Source organism: Rhinatrema bivittatum, chromosome 6 (assembly GCF_901001135.1).
Source record: "Rhinatrema bivittatum chromosome 6, aRhiBiv1.1, whole genome shotgun sequence".
NCBI lineage: Eukaryota > Metazoa > Chordata > Amphibia > Gymnophiona > Rhinatrematidae > Rhinatrema > Rhinatrema bivittatum.
In genome coordinates this window covers 286,320,529-286,340,509 of record NC_042620.1, presented here as the reverse complement: position 1 = coordinate 286,340,509, position 19,981 = coordinate 286,320,529, and the positions used below count along the sequence as shown (strand labels likewise).

Sequence of the window (19,981 nt, the reverse complement as noted above, 5' to 3'; positions counted from 1 at the left end):
GAAGTGCAGCTCTTCAGTATTTTCCATCTCCATAGCAGTTAGGGACTACCTGCACGCTCTCACAGCGTTAGAGCAAATTCAACGGAGAAAAATCCTAAATTCAGAAGAAAACTTACCTATACAGACAAGCCCCACTCTCCTGCGGTGATACCCTCGGATCCCTCCCCCAGTTGAGAATTCCCGAGGTGATTTCCGTGGTCCCTCTGAGGTAAGCCTCGGTCCGGCGGTCAATCCTCGGCGGGGACCTAGCCCCCGACTTCGGGCGCGACTGAGAGGCAGCGGGGGTGCATCCTCGAGCATGGCGGTGAAAGTATTTGCCCTCTCCCCCCGCAGCCGGAGACCACCCGGAACGAAACCGGGAAGCACCGAAGACAAGGTAAGGTAGAAATCTTCTGCTAAGACTCTGGTCTCTGAGGTTCGAGGAGTCGCACAGGTCGCCGGCCGGGACCAGTGCTGCCGGGTTGATCCGCCATAGCAGGGCTAGGCCCCGGTCAGATTCAAGGGTCTTCCCACGTGGAGACCCTCCGAGGTGGTCGCCGTCACCATTTTGGCCCTATTTGCCACTCTGTCCGCCGCCTCGACCCGGGCGCTCAAGTCTCGCTAGGTGCACAAAATGACATGTGTGCATAAGGTTACACGCACAAGTGCCATGTGCATAAGATACGCATGCAGCACTCGCTTACTGGGCCGGGCGCATAACCTCTGCTTAGGCGCACATCTTCGCACTTAAGCACATAAAGATTTACGCACCTCTATCCATGGCACCACCGGAAACGGAGATCAGGGCTCAAGGCCTCTGCCCAGCATGCCATATCAGAGCCGCACAAAATGAAGAGGCCAACGCCCTGTGCGTCCAGTGCAAGGAGGCTCTGGGAGATCCAGCCCAGGGCCAGTCCCACCCAGGGCCGAGTACTAGCTCCTCAATGAGTACCCCGGACCTAGCAAATTCCAGTTGGACTCCCCCTCAAACGGGGACCCCCAGGGACTCAGCGCCCCCTAGCTTGGACCCAGCATCCATCTCATGGGTGGAACTCTTCAAAGGCCTACACACCTTCGTTCACATGCAGACGGAGCCTCCAGCAAAACAGCCACAGCCTCCACCAGAAGACCTTCATGTCCCAGGCCCCTCTAGGCCCAGACAAATGTTTCCACCGCCCAGAAGTCCCACCTATGGGGACACAGATAACTCTGAAGAGGAATCAGAGCCCCTAGAAGAGGGGGAACTACCCCCGGGGACAGAGCCTCACCGGACCATGAGACGCTTCTTCACCAAGGACGAGCTCCCAGACCTGGTCACCCACAGCCTGAAGGAGCTCGCTATCCCGGGCACAAGCGCTTCAGGGGAACCTAAGACGAATCCCCTGCTAGAGGGACTCCGCTAGACCTCCCACTATTTCCCTCTGTTACAAGTCGTCCAGCAGCTAATTGACCTGGAATGGAGTGCTCCAGAGTCCTCATTCAAAGGGGGACGGGCTATGGCAGCCATGTACCCTCTGGACCCGGCGGCCAAAGACCTTCTGACATGCCCAAAGGTGGATGCCATGGTCTGCGCAGTTTCAAAGCGCACCACCATCCCAGTGAAGGGAGGTGCAGCGCTCAAAGATGCTCATGACCGACGTCTGGAATCCATCCTTAAACAATCCTTTGATGTCGCCGCTATGTCTCTACAAATAGCGGCCTGCTGCACCGTGGTAACACGTGCCTGCCTATCACAGACCAGGAGCAACACCCCTAGGGAAGCCATGAAACCAGCAGTATCATTCCTTGCGGATGCTGCTTCCGATCTGGTGTGCACAGCGGCTAGAGGAATGTCATCAGCTGTGGCAGCCAGGAGGCAACTCTGGCTGCGAAGCTGGTTGGCCGACGCATCTTCCAATCTGGAAGGGGAAAACATATATTGAGAAAATGTAGTCAAAGCAAGCTAGTGTTACTGTTCTGGGTTCAGACCGTGCACACTGGCATTCTGCCCAGGGGCTCTAGCCTGGGGGGCTAACCTCACTGAGGTCTACACTGGAGGCTATCTGAGGGCTTATCACTTGCATGCACACAGGACTACCTCGGGGGTTTACCCAATATAAACACACACAGTTACTGGGATTATACCTGGGGGCTTGAATCCAGAAGCTTATTCCCTACACAAATAGCCACATACAAACTTTGATTCAGTACATCATGGTTATAGGTATTTAGGAAAGTGAGTTTCTTTGAGCAATAGGAGGATAGAACAAATAAAATCAGATCATAGAGAAGAAGTAATGGTAGATAACAATTTCTCTCTATCTATATCTATCTATCTACCACGAATGTTCAATGTATGTAGTGTGGCAGATAACAGATTGGGAAGTTGGATTAGTGATAAGATAAAAAGAGTATGATAAATAACTGAGAACCACACTGAGTATTACTTTATTGAACATTCGTGGTAGCACCACGAATGTTCAATAAAGTATAGCATCTGTAGAGGATCCTTTAAGATCGAATCACTTAGTTAATTTAGCCGCTAAATTAGCTTCCATGCTAATCAATTGTTTTAGTTGCCTGTTCGCATCTCTGTTAGAAGCGTTATGTTAAACTAATTCTTTTTCTTTTCCTTTTCTTTCCATTGTCCTGAATTGTACTCCCTGTTCATTGTAACTTTCTTTCTTCTAATTATGGTTTCCCCTGGTTTTGCTGTAAACCGGTACGATAAGATTTGGTCTTGAGCATCGGTATATTAAAAGAATTTAAATAAATAAAATACATTTTTATGAATGAGGTGTAAGTATGATTGAGTATGTATGGGTGTGAGTGATTGAAAAATTTTTTATAATTATTATATCCAATATGTTTTTGATATTGTATAATTAATGCTCGAGAGATATAAATTACATTTCTGTATGTTATTGAAATGATTTAAAAGAATAAAAACTGTTTAATACACAATAAGAAGAGTTTAATGGTTATATGTGCTTGTATCCCACTCCTGAAGGAGTGTTGTTTTGTTATTTAGTGTTAAGCATTGTTTAGGGAGTAATATTGCCTAAATTTTGGGTTTATATATATATATAACATGTTTCCAATGAATCAGCCTGCGCTATTATGTCTGGAAGCACGCTTCCCCTCTCTCTGTTGGGAAAAGCAGCAATGTTCCCTCCCTCTGAGTTCTTATCAATTTCAGACGCAGCTATGTGGCCTTCTCTCTCTCTCTCTTAGGCTTTAGTATAAGTTAATTGCTTGCTTTCTCATCATAGACCTACTGGAATAACTAAAATAGACTCCTGCCTGTTCATAAGCATTTCAAAGTGCAAAACAGTAAATATGAGTGCACTCAGAGGTTGGCCTGTGGCCTTCAAACTAGTCTGTGTCTGGGTGAAAATTCTGAATCCATACCGCCTAACCTCTACATACATCCTCAGCAAAAGTAACAAAAAATTACTCCAACAGTTGCTGTAAGGGGTGAGGAAATATGTGAGATTTGTAAGGAGTTTTATGAATTCCTTTAATCAGAGGATAGGAAAGGGGGAGAGGCAGAAGAGTAATTATTTTTGAAGATTTAAATTTACCAAAATTAAGTTGAGAACAGCTAGAGTATATAAATAGACCCATTGACGTGCAGGAGATTTTAAGAGTGATTTAAGGCAGGGAAATCGCACAAGGCCCTGGGTCCAGATGGATTCATAATTATTACAAGATCTTGGGTCCTCGGGTAGCCAAGGAACTGAAGAACCTTTTGGAGGGATGGCTTTCAAAAAGTCACTTTGCTAAAGGGGTTTATTAAGGCCTATATTAATGTGTTGGTTAAGGCAGGAAAGGATCCTTTGCAGCCAGCCTCTTACAGACCAATTTCCTTATTAGATTGTGACTTGAAAATATTAGCTAAAGAACTTGCGGATAGGTTGAGTGTGGTTATCTCCGTTATTATCTCAGATAGCCAGGTAGGTGTCATAGTGGAAAAAAAACAATGAAATCATTGGCCCAGTGTGCTGTGGTGATCAAAAAAGCAAACAGAATGTTAGTAATTATTAGGAAGGGAATGGCAAATAAAATGTTGGATGTCATAATGTCTCTGTATCGCTCCATGGTGAGACCGCACCTTGAATACTGTGTGCAATTCTGGTTACCGCATCTCAAAAAAGATAAAGTTGCACTGGAGAAGATACAGAGAAGGGCAACCAAGATGATAAAGGGGATGGAACAGCTGCCCTATGAGGAAAAGTTAAAGAAGTTAGGGCTGTTCAGTTTAGAGAAAAAGCTGAGGGGAGGTTATGATAGAGGTCTACAGAATAATGAAAGGACTTGAATGGGTAAATGTGAATCGGTTATTTATTCTTTTGGATAATACAAGGACTAGGGGGCACTCCATGAAGTTAGCAAGTAACTCATTTAAAACAAATTGGAGAAAATTCTTTTTCACTCAGCGCATAGTTAAGCTCTGGAATTCATTGCCAGAGGATGTGGTTACAGCAGTTACTATAGCTGGGCTTAAAAAAGATTTGGATAAGTTCCTAGAGCAGAAGTCCATAAACTGCTGTTAATCAATAAGGATTAGTAGCATGGGATCTATTAATTTAATCTTTGGGTACTTGCCAGGTACTTGTAACTTGGTTGGCCACTGTTAGACAGAGGATACTGGTCTTGATGGACCTTTGGTCTGACCCAGTATGGCATTTCTTATGTTCTTAGGGTTTGTTAAGGGAAGAGTGGCTGGGTCCTATGTCATAAAAGTGATCATGGCAATGAAGGTTTGTAGGGAGAAAAACATACCTGCCATGGCTATTGGATTTGATTCAGAAAAAGCTTTTAACAGGGTCTCCTGGTCATATATGTTTTTGACTTTATTTATTTTATTTATTTATTTAAAATTTTTATATACCGGCATTCATGATACAATCACATCATGCCGGTTTACATAAAACAGGGGTGTACAAATAACAAATTGAGTAATCTATTAGTGAGGAGGAAGCAGTTACAAATAACAAGGTACTAGAACTGGGAAAAGAGAAGAAAGGGCGAGGATAACATAGGATGTAGATATTTACATTAGTAATAACATTTTTAGATATTTACATTAGTAGTAACATTTAGTAATAACATTTTACATTAGTAATAACATTTTTACAAGGGGTAGTGGTTGAGCTGGCTGAATAGGATTAATCGGTGTCCGGGAATGCTTTTTTGAACAGCCAGGTCTTAAGTCTTTTCCTGAAGATTGGGAGGCTGGGTTCTTGTCTGAGGTCAGGTGGGATGGAGTTCCACAGAAGGGGACCAGCTGTTGAGAAGGCCCGATCTCTTAAAGTGATGTGTTTAGTAGTTTTGGCTGGGGGTACTTGAAGAGATCCTCTGAGTGCATCTCTAGTTGGTCTAGAGGAGTTATAAATTTGGAATGGGACTTGTATGTCGAGTGGGGTGTGTTGATGGATAGTTTTGTGTATTATGGAAAGAGCTTTGTAGAGGATTCTAAAGTGAATAGGCAACCAATGGAGATCTTTTAGGATTGGAGTTATATGGTCCTTCCTCCTGGAGTTTGTCAGTAATCTTGCTGTAGCGTTTTGTAACATCTGAAGGGGTTTAGTGTAGGAGGAAGGTAGGCCCAGAAGGATAGAGTTACAGTAATCAATCTTAGAGAAAATGATAGCTTGAAGAATGGTTCTGAAATCTTGAGTGTGGAAGAGTGGTCTAATTCTTTTCAGAACTTGAAGTTTATGGAAACAGTCTTTGGTGGTTCTGTTGATGGAAGCTTTAAGGTTCATCCGGTTGTCTATTAACACTCCTAGATCTCTCACATGTGTAGTGGTGGGGATAGTTGGAAGATTAGAGATGGAGTTGTTATCTGAGGAGATGAGAAGCAGTTCTGTTTTAGAGGAGTTTAAAACTAGGTTTAGGTTAGCTAGGAGGCGTTTAATTTTGAAGAGACAGTTTTCCCAGTGATTCAATGTTTTCGTGTAGGACTCTTTAATGGGTATCACGATCTGGATGTCGTCGGCGTAAAGGAAATGTTTGAGGTTGAGATTGGAGAGGAGTTGGCAGATTGGTAAGAGATAGATGTTAAAGAGGGTTGGTGACAGGGAGGAGCCCTGAGGGACTCCTATGGAAGCGTCCATTCTTGAGGATTCTTTGTTCTGTATCTTAACCTTGAAGCCTCTGTTGGAAAGAAAAGATTTAAACCATGAGAGTGCAGTGCCTGTGATGCCTATAGAAGCCAGAGTGGAAATGAGAATGGAATGGTTGACCGTATCAAAGGCAGCTGATAGGTCCAGTAGAATGAGGAGGAAGGATTGACTTTTGTCAAGGCCCATTAGTATGAAGTCAGACATGGAGATGAGGAGGGATTCTGTACTCAGTGATTTGCGAAATCCGTATTGTGATGGGAATAGGATTTTGTTTTCTTCAATGTAGTCGGAGAGTTGAGTGTTGACAACTTTTTCTAGAATCTTGGCTATGAATGGGAGATTGGCGATAGGTCGGAAATTGTTGGGGTCTTTGGGGTCCAAGTTGGGTTTCTTAAGTAGAGGTTTGATGGAGGCCAATTTGAGGTCGTCAGGATATAGTCCTTGGGAGAGTGAGCAATTTATGATGTCCGTCAATGATTTTGCAATGGAGTCAGGGATAGCCAGGAGCAGTTTGGTGGGGATGGTATCCAAAGGATGGGAGGACGGTTTCATTCTTTTTAAAAGTGCTTGTATTTCTAAGATAGAAATGGGTTCAAGAGTTTCCAGAGCTTTGTTATTGGTGGATGACTGTTGAAGAGACTGGTAAAAAGTAGGGTCGGTGGGGATAGTAGGCAGTTGTGTTAAAAGGCTGTTGACTTTGTTGTAAAAGTGAAGAGCAAGTTCTTCAGCTTTGGGTTGAGCTAGGTCGTTAGGAATCTCCTGTGGGTTGGTTTTGATGAGATTGGAGACATAGGCGAAGAGGGCTTTTGCGTCGAAAATTAAATGATGAATCTTGGATGCATAGTAGTCTCTTTTGAATTTAGATGTAGTAGACTTGTACTGGTGGAGGGAGGCTTTGTAGATGGATCGTGAATTGGTGTTAGGGGATTTGCGCCAGTCGCTCTCTTTCTGTCTAAGACTTTGCTTTAGCTTTCTTAGTTCTTCTGTAAACCATGGTTGTCTTTTGGATGCGTTTGGCAGTGATTTTTTGGTTGCTAATGGACATAACTTGTTGGCTATGGAATCTGTGATGGCGATCCAAGAGTGGAGAGCTGTGTTCGGGTTTGAGAGATCAATGGATGGTAGTTGAGAGGCTAGGTGTGAGCTAAGGTCTTCTGTAGAACAGGATCTTCTGTATGGGAAAGATGGTAAGGGCCCCTTTGGGGTGGAGGATTTTTTCAATGAAAATGAGGTTGAGATAAGTGAGTGATCAGACCAAGGAACCTTCTTGCTCTTGAGGCGCGAAGCGTGTTTGATGCTTGAATTAATAAAGATAAGGTCCAGCGTGTGGCCGGCCTTGTGTGTGGGTTTGCTAACTATCTGTTTAAAGCCCAGGGCTGAGAGGGCTGAGAGAAATGATTCGCAACTGGATGATAGGGTGGGATTGTCCACATGCAGATTAAAATCTCCCAGGATAATTGCTGGAGCGTCCAGTTTGATGAGGGTTGTGATTATTTCTACTAGAGGGGAGGGGTCTGTCTCAAGGAAACCCGGAGGGGCGTAGACAAGTAGGATTTGTAGATGTTCCGAGGTGAAGAAACCAATTTCTAGTTTAGACTTTGAAGTGAATGGGTGTAGGGTGAACCCGAGGTCTTTTTTTGATGCAAATAGGAGTCCTCCTCCTCTTTTTTTCAGACGGGGGATGGAGTAGATGTCATAGTCTGAGGTGGGAAGTTGGTTTATAATTGCTGTGTCCGTGGGTTTGAGCCATGTTTCCGTTATGGTACATATATCTGGTTTAGTGTCGAGGAGATAGTCGTTGAGGATGAGAGATTTCTTGGATAAAGATTGTGCATTGAATAATGAAAGTGAGAATAGAGTGAGGCCTAAGAGTTGAGTGATCGGTGTTATCAAAATTGGGGTGAGTGATTTAAGGTTGCGGTGTGGAGTCTGTCGATTAGGTTGTTTTGTAATCGGTAAGAATGACCTGTTAGATTTTCCTATAGATGAAAGGCTATGTTGTAAAATAGGTATTGGGAAGGTAGGAACCATTTTAGCGAGTTGCTTTGAGTTGTGATAGTGCTGCGCTTGTGCAGGTGGTGGACTGGAGGAAGGAAGAAGGCAGACTTTGTGTGCGGAGGTACGTTGGGGCTAGAGCTGGTGGTATGGCCCTCCGGGGCTGCACGAAGGGGCGCACAAAGGGGCTGGCCCCTTTGTCGCGCACCTTCGGCGCGCGACGCCGAAGAGCGCCAAGAAATTTAAACGGCCTCTTGGTCCCGCCTCCCAGGCGTCGTGGGGACGCAGCCCTGAAGGCTATTGGTTATCTCGAGGGCTCAGGGAGGGGCTCAGGGCGGCGCAGTACGGCGAAAGTCTTACTTAGGTTTCTCTTTCTTTTTTCTCCTTGTTTGCCGGTTCAGACTTGGTTGGGTGGTGATTTCTCGGTGGTTAATTTCTTTTTGGGTTCTCTTTTTGGCTCCTTTTCAAGTGGAGCGGGTTAGAATCTCCTTCACTTCCGGTGGAGGAGCCGGTGGGTGCTGTGCAGTGCGGATGGCGAGCCGGTCGGTAGCTTTCCGGTGGTCGGGTTAAAAGGGCTTTCCTTTGAAGAGCGCCAAAATTTAAACGGCCTCTTGGTCCCGCCTCCCAGGCGTCGTGGGGACGCAGCCCTGAAGGCTATTGGTTATCTCGAGGGCTCAGGGAGGGGCTCAGGGCGGCGCAGTACGGCGAAAGTCTTACTTAGGTTTCTCTTTCTTTTTTCTCCTTGTTTGCCGGTTCAGACTTGGTTGGGTGGTGATTTCTCGGTGGTTAATTTCTTTTTGGGTTCTCTTTTTGGCTCCTTTTCAAGTGGAGCGGGTTAGAATCTCCTTCACTTCCGGTGGAGGAGCCGGTGGGTGCTGTGCAGTGCGGATGGCGAGCCGGTCGGTAGCTTTCCGGTGGTCGGGTTAAAAGGGCTTTCCTTTGAAGAGCGCCAAAATTTAAACGGCCTCTTGGTCCCGCCTCCCAGGCGTCGTGGGGACGCAGCCCTGAAGGCTATTGGTTATCTCGAGGGCTCAGGGAGGGGCTCAGGGCGGCGCAGTACGGCGAAAGTCTTACTTAGGTTTCTCTTTCTTTTTTCTCCTTGTTTGCCGGTTCAGACTTGGTTGGGTGGTGATTTCTCGGTGGTTAATTTCTTTTTGGGTTCTCTTTTTGGCTCCTTTTCAAGTGGAGCGGGTTAGAATCTCCTTCACTTCCGGTGGAGGAGCCGGTGGGTGCTGTGCAGTGCGGATGGCGAGCCGGTCGGTAGCTTTCCGGTGGTCGGGAAATATATTAAAGTATATCTCACTCCTTTATAATTCACCTACATCTAATATAGTGGCGAATGAATGTAAATCCTTGGACTTTAGTATTGGCAGAGGAGTATGGCAGGGATATTCCCTCTCACCAACATTTTATACTGTATACTGTCTATAGATCCCTTAATAAGGAAAATAAATAAGAATGCCTCTATCTTAGGATTTCAAATAAAGGACCAAGTGTTTAAAATTGCAGCCTTTGCAGATGATATTTTAGTTTTTCTCACAAATCCTAGGTCGTCATTGGCAAGATTTTATTTATTCAGAAATGCTTTGGGAAGTTTGCAGGCCTTAAAATCAATCAAGATAAATCAAAAACTTTAGATGACGTTACAGGTGGACTAAAGAATGACTGGGAGACATCATTTCCTTTAAAGTGGGTAACAACCAACCTGAAATATTTAGGTATTCGAATACCAGCCGATGGGGGGAGATATTTATGAAGCCAATTTTGAAACCATTGCGGAGAAATATGGTGGAAATTTAAGGGCATGGAAACATCAACCTCTCTCTTTGATAGGACATATTCAGCTGGTAAAGATGATGGTAGTTCCCAAACAATTGTATGTGTTACGGATGCTCCCGATCTGGGTCTCCAAAAAAGATATTAGGAACATTAACAATACCTTTTACAAGATTTTATTTGGAATGGTAAAAAGTCTAGACTGCCTCTGGCTATCTTAGTATACCCTATCCAACAAGCGGGACTAAAGTTGCCCTAATTTACAATTACATATCCTCGCTTGTCTGCTTCGGTATATTAAGGATTTTTTGTTTGATACTACCAAATTTACCCCGCTTAGGTTTCTCTCATCCTGGGCATATCCTTTTTCTTGGAATACGTTGCTTCAGGTAGATGAAAAGGAAGTACCGTAATGTGACTGTTCTGGTCTTCAATGTTCTTTAATGTACCTCTTGTAAAATTCAATAAACATACATTAAAAAAAAAAAGTACCATTAAATCTTCGAGGACATTTCTTATTGGGTTTGGGACAGAAAGCTTGGGATTTCTTCTGTAAATGACATAAAAATGTCACCTTTTTTTATCAATACAAGGGAATCCGCAATTCCTACCTGGGATAGAAGACCCCATATTTGAAGTTTGGAAAGAAAAGGATCTTTGCAGTATAACCCAGATTCTTATGGGGGAGGGAAAGCAGGTTCATAGTTTTCAGGAGCTACAAGAGCAATTTTTTTCTTCCACACAGATGTTTATGCATATCTCCAACTTGGACATTATGTACTGGAAATAATGAGACAGTTTACAAGTTTTGGGGAGATGGAATCTCTGGAAGGGTGGAGGGGAAAAAAGTGGTCCACGTGCGTCCTTCAACAAAGCATTACAAAACATTAAGCAAGAGGATGCATTTATAAAATGTGTAGATAAATGGAACAGGCCCCTGGAATTTGAACTTAATGTGTCGTAAGTGAAGAATTGTTTTATGAAAATTAATAGTAGTACAGAGAATGTGTCATTAAAAGAAACAATTTAAATTTCTCCACCAAATGTATATTTCCCAATCGAGGGCCTTTAGGGCAGGCATATGCTCAACGGATACCTGCATAAAGTATAAGAAGGATAAAGGAAGTTTTTTATACAGGGCTTCTGGAACTGTGAAAAAATACAGATTTTTTTGGAAACAACTCCGCAGTTATATATTTAAGATTAGTTTGGAACACTTGTGCCTAAGAATTTGGCTCTTTAGTATCTATGTTCAATTGCACAATGCACATTTATGGATAAAGTTAGTCTAGTAGCCAAAAAGACAATCTTGATCTTGTGCCTAGCTGAAGCTAGACCTCACATTGTTATGGGAATCCAAAATGCTTAAACTATTAACTTTTGAATACGTGACAGCGAAGACGCAATCAAGTAAACGACAAGACCAGATGGAGATTTGGCAAGACTTTATACAAACCTTGTCACCAGATATTAAGAATTACATATATTGGGGCGACCTAAGCAGACGTGTGTTCAAGAGGCTCCCGTAACTTTTCTATTACTGCGTTAAACTATGCCTCACACCAAAAGGAAAGCCAGGGTACGGTGTGGGGAAAGCTCCTCCACACTGTTGGAAGTCACACAACCCCGGATAGGAATCTTTTTTGCACCGATTCCACCATTATCGCCGGGTGAGCAGGTTGCTGAAGGGATGGCTCTTGAGCACGAGCCATCCTCTCTGACTGGGATATATTTAACCCCCTGTTCACCAGTGAGAGGAGGAGATTATTGGCAGAGGAGACCGCGGGCCCACCAGAGGGATTCCGAGGAGAGGCAGGAGCAGTCAGACAGAGTGAGACATCATTCGGACTTACCATCTTGGAGCAACCAGTGAAGCCCCGTGGGGGAGTTGGAGGAGTGGGGCTGGAGTCCAGCTGGAGTCCCCGGGCGTTGGCAATGGCGTCGGCCTAACAGCGGGTGGAGGAGTTGGAGATGGAAACCGTGAATCTCCAAAGCAGGTAAAATTACAACAGCCTGTTGAAATAACTCTATCTACAATATGGATAGCCTTGCAATCAATTGAAAAGGCTATAACGGGACTTACAAAAGAAGTACTGGATGTGAAAAAAACAAGTAAATTTAAACGCTAATGAAATAGTTTCTCAGAACAAAAAAATAGAAAAAATGGAAGCTCAGATGCTAGAAATGGAAAGATTACAAACAGTTATAATACAGAAAGACGGAGAACTGGATAAAAGATTGGAAAGAATGGAAAACAGCCTTAGATCACATAATCTAAGGTTTATAAATGTTCCTGTATTAAGAAATATAACACCTTTGGATCTTTTTAAGTTGTACATCTCTCAAATATTTAAAAAAAAAAAAAAAAATATATATATATATATATATATATATATATATATATATATATATATATCGCTATCATATCTCCCCTATCCCAACTTTCTTCTAGGGTATGTGTTTAGATCGTTAAATCTGTCTCTATAGTTTTTCTAACAGAGACCACTGACAGTTTTAGTAGCAACCCTCTGGATCAACTCCATCCAGTTTATATCCTTTTGAAGGTACGGTCTCCTGAATTGTACACAATATTCTAAATGAGGTCTCAACAGGAACTTGTACATGGGCAATATCACTTCCTTTTGTTTCTGCTGACCATTCCTCTCCCTATGCACCCAAGCATTTTTCTGACTTTCATTATCACTTTTATCGGCCTATTTGGCCATCTTAAGATCATCAAATCCACCCCCACATTCTGCTTTTATTTTGTGCTTAGAATTTCACCTCATGTACTGTACCGCTCCCTTGGATTTTTGCAACTCAAATGTATGACTCTGCATTTTCTTAGCATTAACTTAACTGCCAGACTCTAAACCATTCCTTAAGTGTTGCTAGATCCCTCTTCATGTTTTCTGCACCCTCTTGGGTGTCTATCCTTTTGCAAAGTTTGGTTCATTCACAAAAAAGACAAATCTTTCCAGATAATCCTTTTGCAAGATCACTAAAATGTAGAAAAGTACTGGTTCAAGGACTGGTCCCTGCGGCACCCCATTTACCACTGCTCTTTATTGCCTCTCAGTTTTTAATCCAGTCAGTCACTTTAGGACCCATACCTAGGGCACTTTGTTTGTTTATAATTTGCCTATGCGGTACTGTGTCAAAGAATCTACTGAAAACCAAGTACACTACATGTAATACTCTCCCCTGATCCAACTCTCTTGAAACCCAATCAAAGAAATTGATCAGCTCAGTCTGGCAAAACCTACCTCTGGTAAAGCCATGCTGCTTCGGATCGTGTAATCTGTTGGATTGCAGAAACTGCACTACCCTCTGTTTTAGTGCCATTTCATTAATTTACTCAGCCTCTTCCTTACTTTCCACTTTTGTGAAGAGAAGCCACATCATCTGTCTCCAATCGTCTGGAACTACTCACAACCTTAGAGAAACATTGGAAAAGTCAGCAAGCTGCCAGACATTGTCTACCTTCCCTTAATACCCTCAGATATATCCTGTCAGGCCTCATTGTTTTATCTCATTTAGTTTAGCTAGCATCTCCTGAACTGCTTTACAATAAATGACACCAGGTAGTGTGCCTCACTCACAGGCCGATACAGTACAGTGCGCTCCGACGGAGCGCACTGTTAGCCTGCTCTTGGACACGCGTTTTCCCTTACCCCTTATTCAGTAAGGGGAGGAAAGCGCGCATCCAACCCGCAGCACCTAATAGCGCCCTCAACATGCAAATGCATGCTGAGGGCCCTATTAGGTATGCACGCGGGATACAGAAAGTAAAATGTGCAGCCAAGCCGCACATTTTACTTTCAGAAATTAGCGCCGACCCAAAGGTCGGCGCTAATTTCTTCCGGCACCGGGAAAGTGCACAGAAAAGCAATAAAAACTGCTTTTCTGTGCACCCTCCGACTTAATATCATGGCTATATTAAGTCGGAGTCCTGAAGAGTAAAAAAAAGTTAAAAAAAAAAAATAATAATAATAAAAAAAATTTGAATTTGGCCCGCGGCTGTCGGGCCGAAACCCGGACTCTCAATTTTGCCGGCGTCCGGTTTCCAAGCCCGTGGCTGTCAGCGGGCTCAAGAACCGACGCCGGCAAAATTGAGCGTCGACTGTCAAACCCGCTGACAGCCGCCGCTCCGGACTGAAACATGGCGCTAGGGATGCGCTAGTGTCCCTAGCGCCTCCTTTTGCCCGATTCTACTGCACCACCTCATTTGAATACTGAATCGCACGCACCGACGAGTGGCCAGTGCGCGCGCCGGGAGAGCGGGCGTTCGTCCACTCTCCCGCGTTTTTACTGAATCTGCCTGTATGCTATTTCCAGCAGCTGAACTGGATCTTAACACACTTTCTTTACTGCCACTCTATGCAAGTAATTAGCAAAAAGTATCAGAGAGTGAAATACTTCAAAAAAACAGCTTTATTTTCAATGAATTACAAAGGAGAGAAGCTTACAGTTAGATGCGCTTGCACCCAGCTTCCTCAATTTGTGCTCTCAACATTATTTCCCCTTACATAGATTTTTCATACCCTGCAAAATTCATATGTGTTTTAGCATACAGTTATTCAGATTGGTGCATTGTCTTCACACATTACATTATAAAAACATACATGTTCCACATACTTGGGTTAAAATAATTGACCTCTACATTCCTCCATCCTCATCATGTGTAGACTTTTTGTCTTGCCCCTAACAGTTTCACACTAGCTTTAACTGGCATTTTTAGGTTTTCTCTGTCTTTTTGTACATGACCTGCTCATCTGCACATAATAGCTGCACTTCTTCCATTTCTGTCTTGATGTGTATCCCTACATATGTACACAAGTATACCTAATTTGGTTCATATCTCAACACTACAATAAAAATAAAGTTAACACTTAATGCAATAAACTAATGGCATGCAAGTCAACCATAAGTAAAAAATAAAAATGTACACTAAAACAAAATCGGTTAAACTTTTAAAAAATACGCGCGCTTACATGTGCGCACACTATCTGGCAACGCGCACACTATCTGGCACACGCACATGGATGTGCGATTTTATAACATGCACGCGCAAGGGGGGGATATCACAAAATCGCGTGGCGACGAGATCAGGGCCTTCCCCAGTTCTTTCCCAGTCCACTCCAATTAAGGAGCGGGCTGGGAGGAAACTTTCCTACCCTCTACCCTAACCTCCCTTCCCCTTCCCCTCTCCTCCCCACCCTTTAAAACCCTTTTTTAAAATGTTTGTTACCTTTTGTTTTACAAGTTACTTCAGGGCCACGTGCAGAAAGAAACTGATCTTGTGCAGAGGCAGAAGCTTACAGCTGGAGTTGTGCCTTGGATTCAAGGGCCCGGCCACATGCGTAATCCCTGGGATTTACGCGCAGCAGGGTTTTAAAATCCGGCCTAATGTGCACTAAAACGTGATGTACTGTGGAGAGCTGCAGTAAAAACAGAAATGATGGTTCCAGGCTGGAATTCAAGGTTCCCACATCTGCCAGGCCTAGTAACCTTGGATTCAGGTCTAATGTGGACTGCCTGTGGCTGATGATGACTTGAGCAGGACAGCCCGATCCTCTCATCCTTTTTCTTCTTATAGCACACATTTTTGTTTTAACCTGCAAGAGCTATGTGAGAAACATGAGAGAAAACATATAAATCATGCTGGCACCCAGAGAAGCATCTTCAAACTAGCACACCGCCCAGCACCATAAACTAACATTAGTCCCAGAAATGTGAGTTAATTTTATTCATCCTCTCACCCAGGAGTTAAATTGACAGCACTAAGCACTCAATGCTTTCACACATCTCTTTGCACTGGGGAGTAATAAATAATACATTCATTTGCATGGGATTTGCATGGAAGTACATTAATTTTGCCGCCCAGGTTTAGTCCTACCTTGGTGCACCTTTTTTGTGCATGCAGTAAAAACATTATTAACTCGTGAGTAAAGTCTAGGACACCAAAAGGTGTTCTAAAATGGGCGTAAAAAGTTATATTAAGGTTAACACGCCTTACTACATCAGTCTCCTCATGCAACTGCTATAATGTCTTTCTAGATCTCAGATCTTGGCTTTGACAGTACTATATGGTTGGCAATTTTGTTGGGGAATGTCAGTACAAGCCTCCTGTTACAGCACTTTACAACCCAGTCAAGCACAGAGATTGGCTCTTTCTGCTTGGCGTCCTTTTCACATGCTCACTTCAGGAAACTCCTAGTCAATTTGCTCTGCATTCCAGGGCCATTCAACAGAGCAGTAATCCACCAGCAGCTCAGGTAGATTCCCTTTTATATAAGACTTATATCTAAGCTGTCAAATGCACTTGAAGAATCTTAGGGACCAAGAGCACTGACATCTTAAACTTTGGATTATCACTCCATATGAGTTCTATAACCAACAAGAAAGGCTAGTCTTGATGGACAGTGGCTTGCGTATTCCAATTGACAGCAAGAACAGTGTGCTTATGACAGTCCTTTATGCCCTTTTCCAGTCCCATATGAAAAAATCTGCTGGAAGTAAACAGCAGCGCCGGAAAGGAACACAATTTTCTACATCTGACAGCAGAGTTGAAAATGGAAAGGAATGGGATGGTGTTGGTTTAATATAGATTTTCAGATGCAAACCATGAAAGAAGATGATTTCAGAATATAACAGATGTCTCAATTTTATATCAAATTATGAAAAAAATCACATATACTAGCCTTGAATTATTGAATAAGGTACACCCTCATACATGAGCTATTGTACACTTACGCTGTAACAGCGTTTTAACTTTTGTGCACTTACTGCAATTGTGCACGCTCACTTAAGTTAATCATGGGGTAACCCTTTTCATTTCATGTGAAAATATGCTGCTGTTCTTAAACAGAGAAAAATTTTTTAAAGAAATTTTTTAAACAATTTTGTTTAGAATTTTAACATCGTTGAAAACTTGTAACATCAACTCCAACTAGATTCAATAGTAAAGAGACATCAATAAAATAAAGAACTTATCTTTTCCAAGAAAAAAACCGACTAGAGCGACACCGCTGGTGTTTCGGAGACTTCTTCAGGGGCTTTAAACAATGTCTAGAGTTGGGGAACAATTTGTCCGTTGTGCGGCATTGTCATGAAATGGAAAGGGTTACCCCATGATTAACTTAAGTGAGCATACACAATTGCAGTAAGTGCACAAAAGTTAAAACGCTGTTACAGCGTAAGTGTACAATAGTTCATGTATGAGGGTGTACCTTATTCAATAATTCACAGCTAGTATATGTGATTTTTTTCATAATTTGTTGATATCTTTACCACATATTATACCAGTTTTTTGATATTTCAATTTTATATCAGGCATGAACACCAGCATGACACCAAGGATTAAACAGGAGGACGAGCCCTATATCACTGGCAGAAGGAGAACTTTACCGGTATCCAACATGAGTGAGTAAAAAGTGACTCTGATAGATTTAACCTGAATTGGAAAACATTCTTTTGTTGTAAAATGTGGTGCAGTGAATGTTACATGGGTAGCAAGATTTAAACTGTTGGCATATTTATTTTTAATTGAACGCTGAATTTTAAACCCCAAAATGCTTAGCTGTGAATATACCACAGCAATGGACCACTTTATAATTAATTTTCTAGGGCTGCTATCTGTAGTGCTCTATGACATCAGCAGTTTCCAGCTGCTGTTTTTTTCTGTTCTACCTCTGCAGTCTCCTCATGCAGGAAGAGAAGCTTTGAAATGGCACTAGACATTTTAAAACTGGTAATCCTACATAAAATGCATTGCTAGGATTTTGTTACCAAAGTTTAAGCTAGACCATATCTAGACGAGGAGTCGTCAACTCCAGTGAGTGCCACAAGTCAGTCATGTTTTCAGGCTATCCATGATGAATATGCATGAGACGCATATTCATCATGGATACCCTGAAAACCTGATCGAAGACTGGAGTTGCCTATTCTTGGTCTTGACTTTAATTAGTATGATGTCAGTTTTGTGCTTTAATAGGGTATATAGCACATGGACAGTTAACTTCGGTCATCGAGTGCCACGTACCAGTCTGGTTTTCAGGTTCTCCCAGGATAGCAGGATGTCTGTTCTTAAACATGGGTGACATCATCGGATAGAGCCCAACATGGCAATCGTATGTCAAAGTTTCTAGAACTTTGACTGAGCCACACTGAACATGCTCAGCATGCGTTGTATCATGCATCCATGCGGGGTCCTCTTAAGTCTTTTCTTTTCCGCAGAGTCTGTCGTTTTGTGGTCAGGGAGAGCCTTACTTTTGTAACATTTTGGCCTTCTGTGCCTAATTTTGGAAAACTTTGTTTCATGTGATTTTTTTCTTTGCTGCCTCGTGTGGTCGATGCGAGGTCCCCCCGGTTCTCCCTTTAGCATCTTAGATAGGGTTTTTGGCAGTAATCGGTAAGTTTCTTTTTGCTTCGATGCTCCTGGGGCAGAGTTGCATTCAGTGCCCACCAGCCATCGAGAACCATAGATTTTGACATCGTATCCCTTTTATTTTGAATTGACATGTCAACCTCTGGATTTAAGGAATGCCCCCAGTGCACGAGAAACGTGTCTATCATGGACCTCTATGATAGATGTGTCCTCTGCCTTGGGCATCACATATCATCTGGGGTTGCAGCAGGTGCACGCAGATGACCCTGAAAGGACATAAGATCTAGCTTAATAAGATGAAGTGCCTCTTCGGGCCAGAGAAGACAGAGTTATTGGTATTGGAAGCATTGGCATTGAAGGACCTCAGAGCAGCACCGATGGACACCGAGCCATTGACATTGTCAGGGCCATCGGTTCCGTCGATGCTGTTTGCTGGAAGGGATGCTCAAGACCAGCCATATTCTGGTTCTTCTAGATGGAGGATATCGGGTTCCTCGTCATCTATCTCAGCACCGGGGAAGGACCATGTCAAGCATCAAGGGAAGCCAAAGAAGCATCAGTATTGGTCTCTGTCAATGCACGATGCCAGGCACAAGGATGCATCAGCTCAGGCTGTGATGCCCCTAAAGCAACCCCAAGGCAAGGAGAGCCAGCCCTCCATCAATGCCAGGAGTGCGCTATGAACTCCATTGGTCCAGATACCAGCCACCAAGCCTCCTCTTTGTTATGAAGAGGATCTGGTCACACCTCCTCTGTCCCAGCCTGTCTTGGCATCAGCGATGTTGAGGAGGAACTTGAAAAGCGTGTGCAGCTGGCCATCGAGAAGGTGATGCAAGATATCAGTGCCAGCACTGTCGCTCCTTAAGCCGCTGATAGAATTTCTTCATATGTTCATCAGTGTGTTACTAATCCAGCTGACATCGGTTTCCAGGATGGTGACGATACTCTGCGGGGCACTGCCGTCACTTCTTGCCAATTCGGTCATCGTTGCTCATTCCTTGGAGGCGGAAGCTTCCTCTAGACCTGCAAAGGCACCAGGGCCTGCACACTTCTGTCCAGTTTCATCAGTGCCTGCATCTCTGGGCAAAGGCTGAGTGCCCAGGGCCCCATCCCCCATCAATGACTGTAGAGATGAGAGTACCTATGACCCCTGGGGGGATGACTCATCAGTGGCCTCCAACGAATCTTCTGATGGTCTCTCCTCAGACCCATCTTCTCCAGAGGATGAAGGAAGTCTCCACCAGAAGACGTCTTCTTCGCAGGATTTGTCAGGTTGGTGGCGGAGGCCTTTTAGTTGATGACTGAAGAGGATACCAGGCACAAAATTCTTGATATCCTCCAGTTCGTGGAGCTTCCCAAGGAAATTGTGGCAGTCCTCGTCCAAGATCCTTGTGGAGATACCTCCGGTGAATAAGACGACGGATGCAGTATATCTTGTCCAGGTGGCTCTCGGATTCAACAAGCATCAGCTACCCCACAAATCAATGGTAGTCAAATGCACTCTCAAGAAAGCCAAGTGTTCTCTCACCCATTCCTTGGTGCCCCTGGGGAAGGATCACGGAGCGATGGACGCTCTTGGGAGAGGAAGGTGTACCAGGGGACTATGCTTATTGCCTACATAGTTACCTACCAGCTGTATATGAGCCAGTATACATTGGACATCTGGAGGCAGGTGCAGGATGTTGCCAAGCAGTTGCCACATGCGGCAGCAAGACACACTCCTGTCACTGAT

At 43.7% G+C, this 19,981-nt stretch overlaps 1 protein-coding gene across 1 annotated transcript in view; it reads left to right on the top strand.

The window, feature by feature from the left end:
* The window catches only part of LOC115094716, a 134,763-nt gene that overhangs the window by 90,925 nt on the left and 23,857 nt on the right, over positions 1 to 19,981 (top strand). Inside the window, exon 9 of the mRNA XM_029607971.1 lies at positions 17,196 to 17,285. Within this exon, the coding sequence (XP_029463831.1) occupies positions 17,196 to 17,285 (90 nt within the window). The remainder of the gene's footprint in view (positions 1 to 17,195; positions 17,286 to 19,981) is intronic.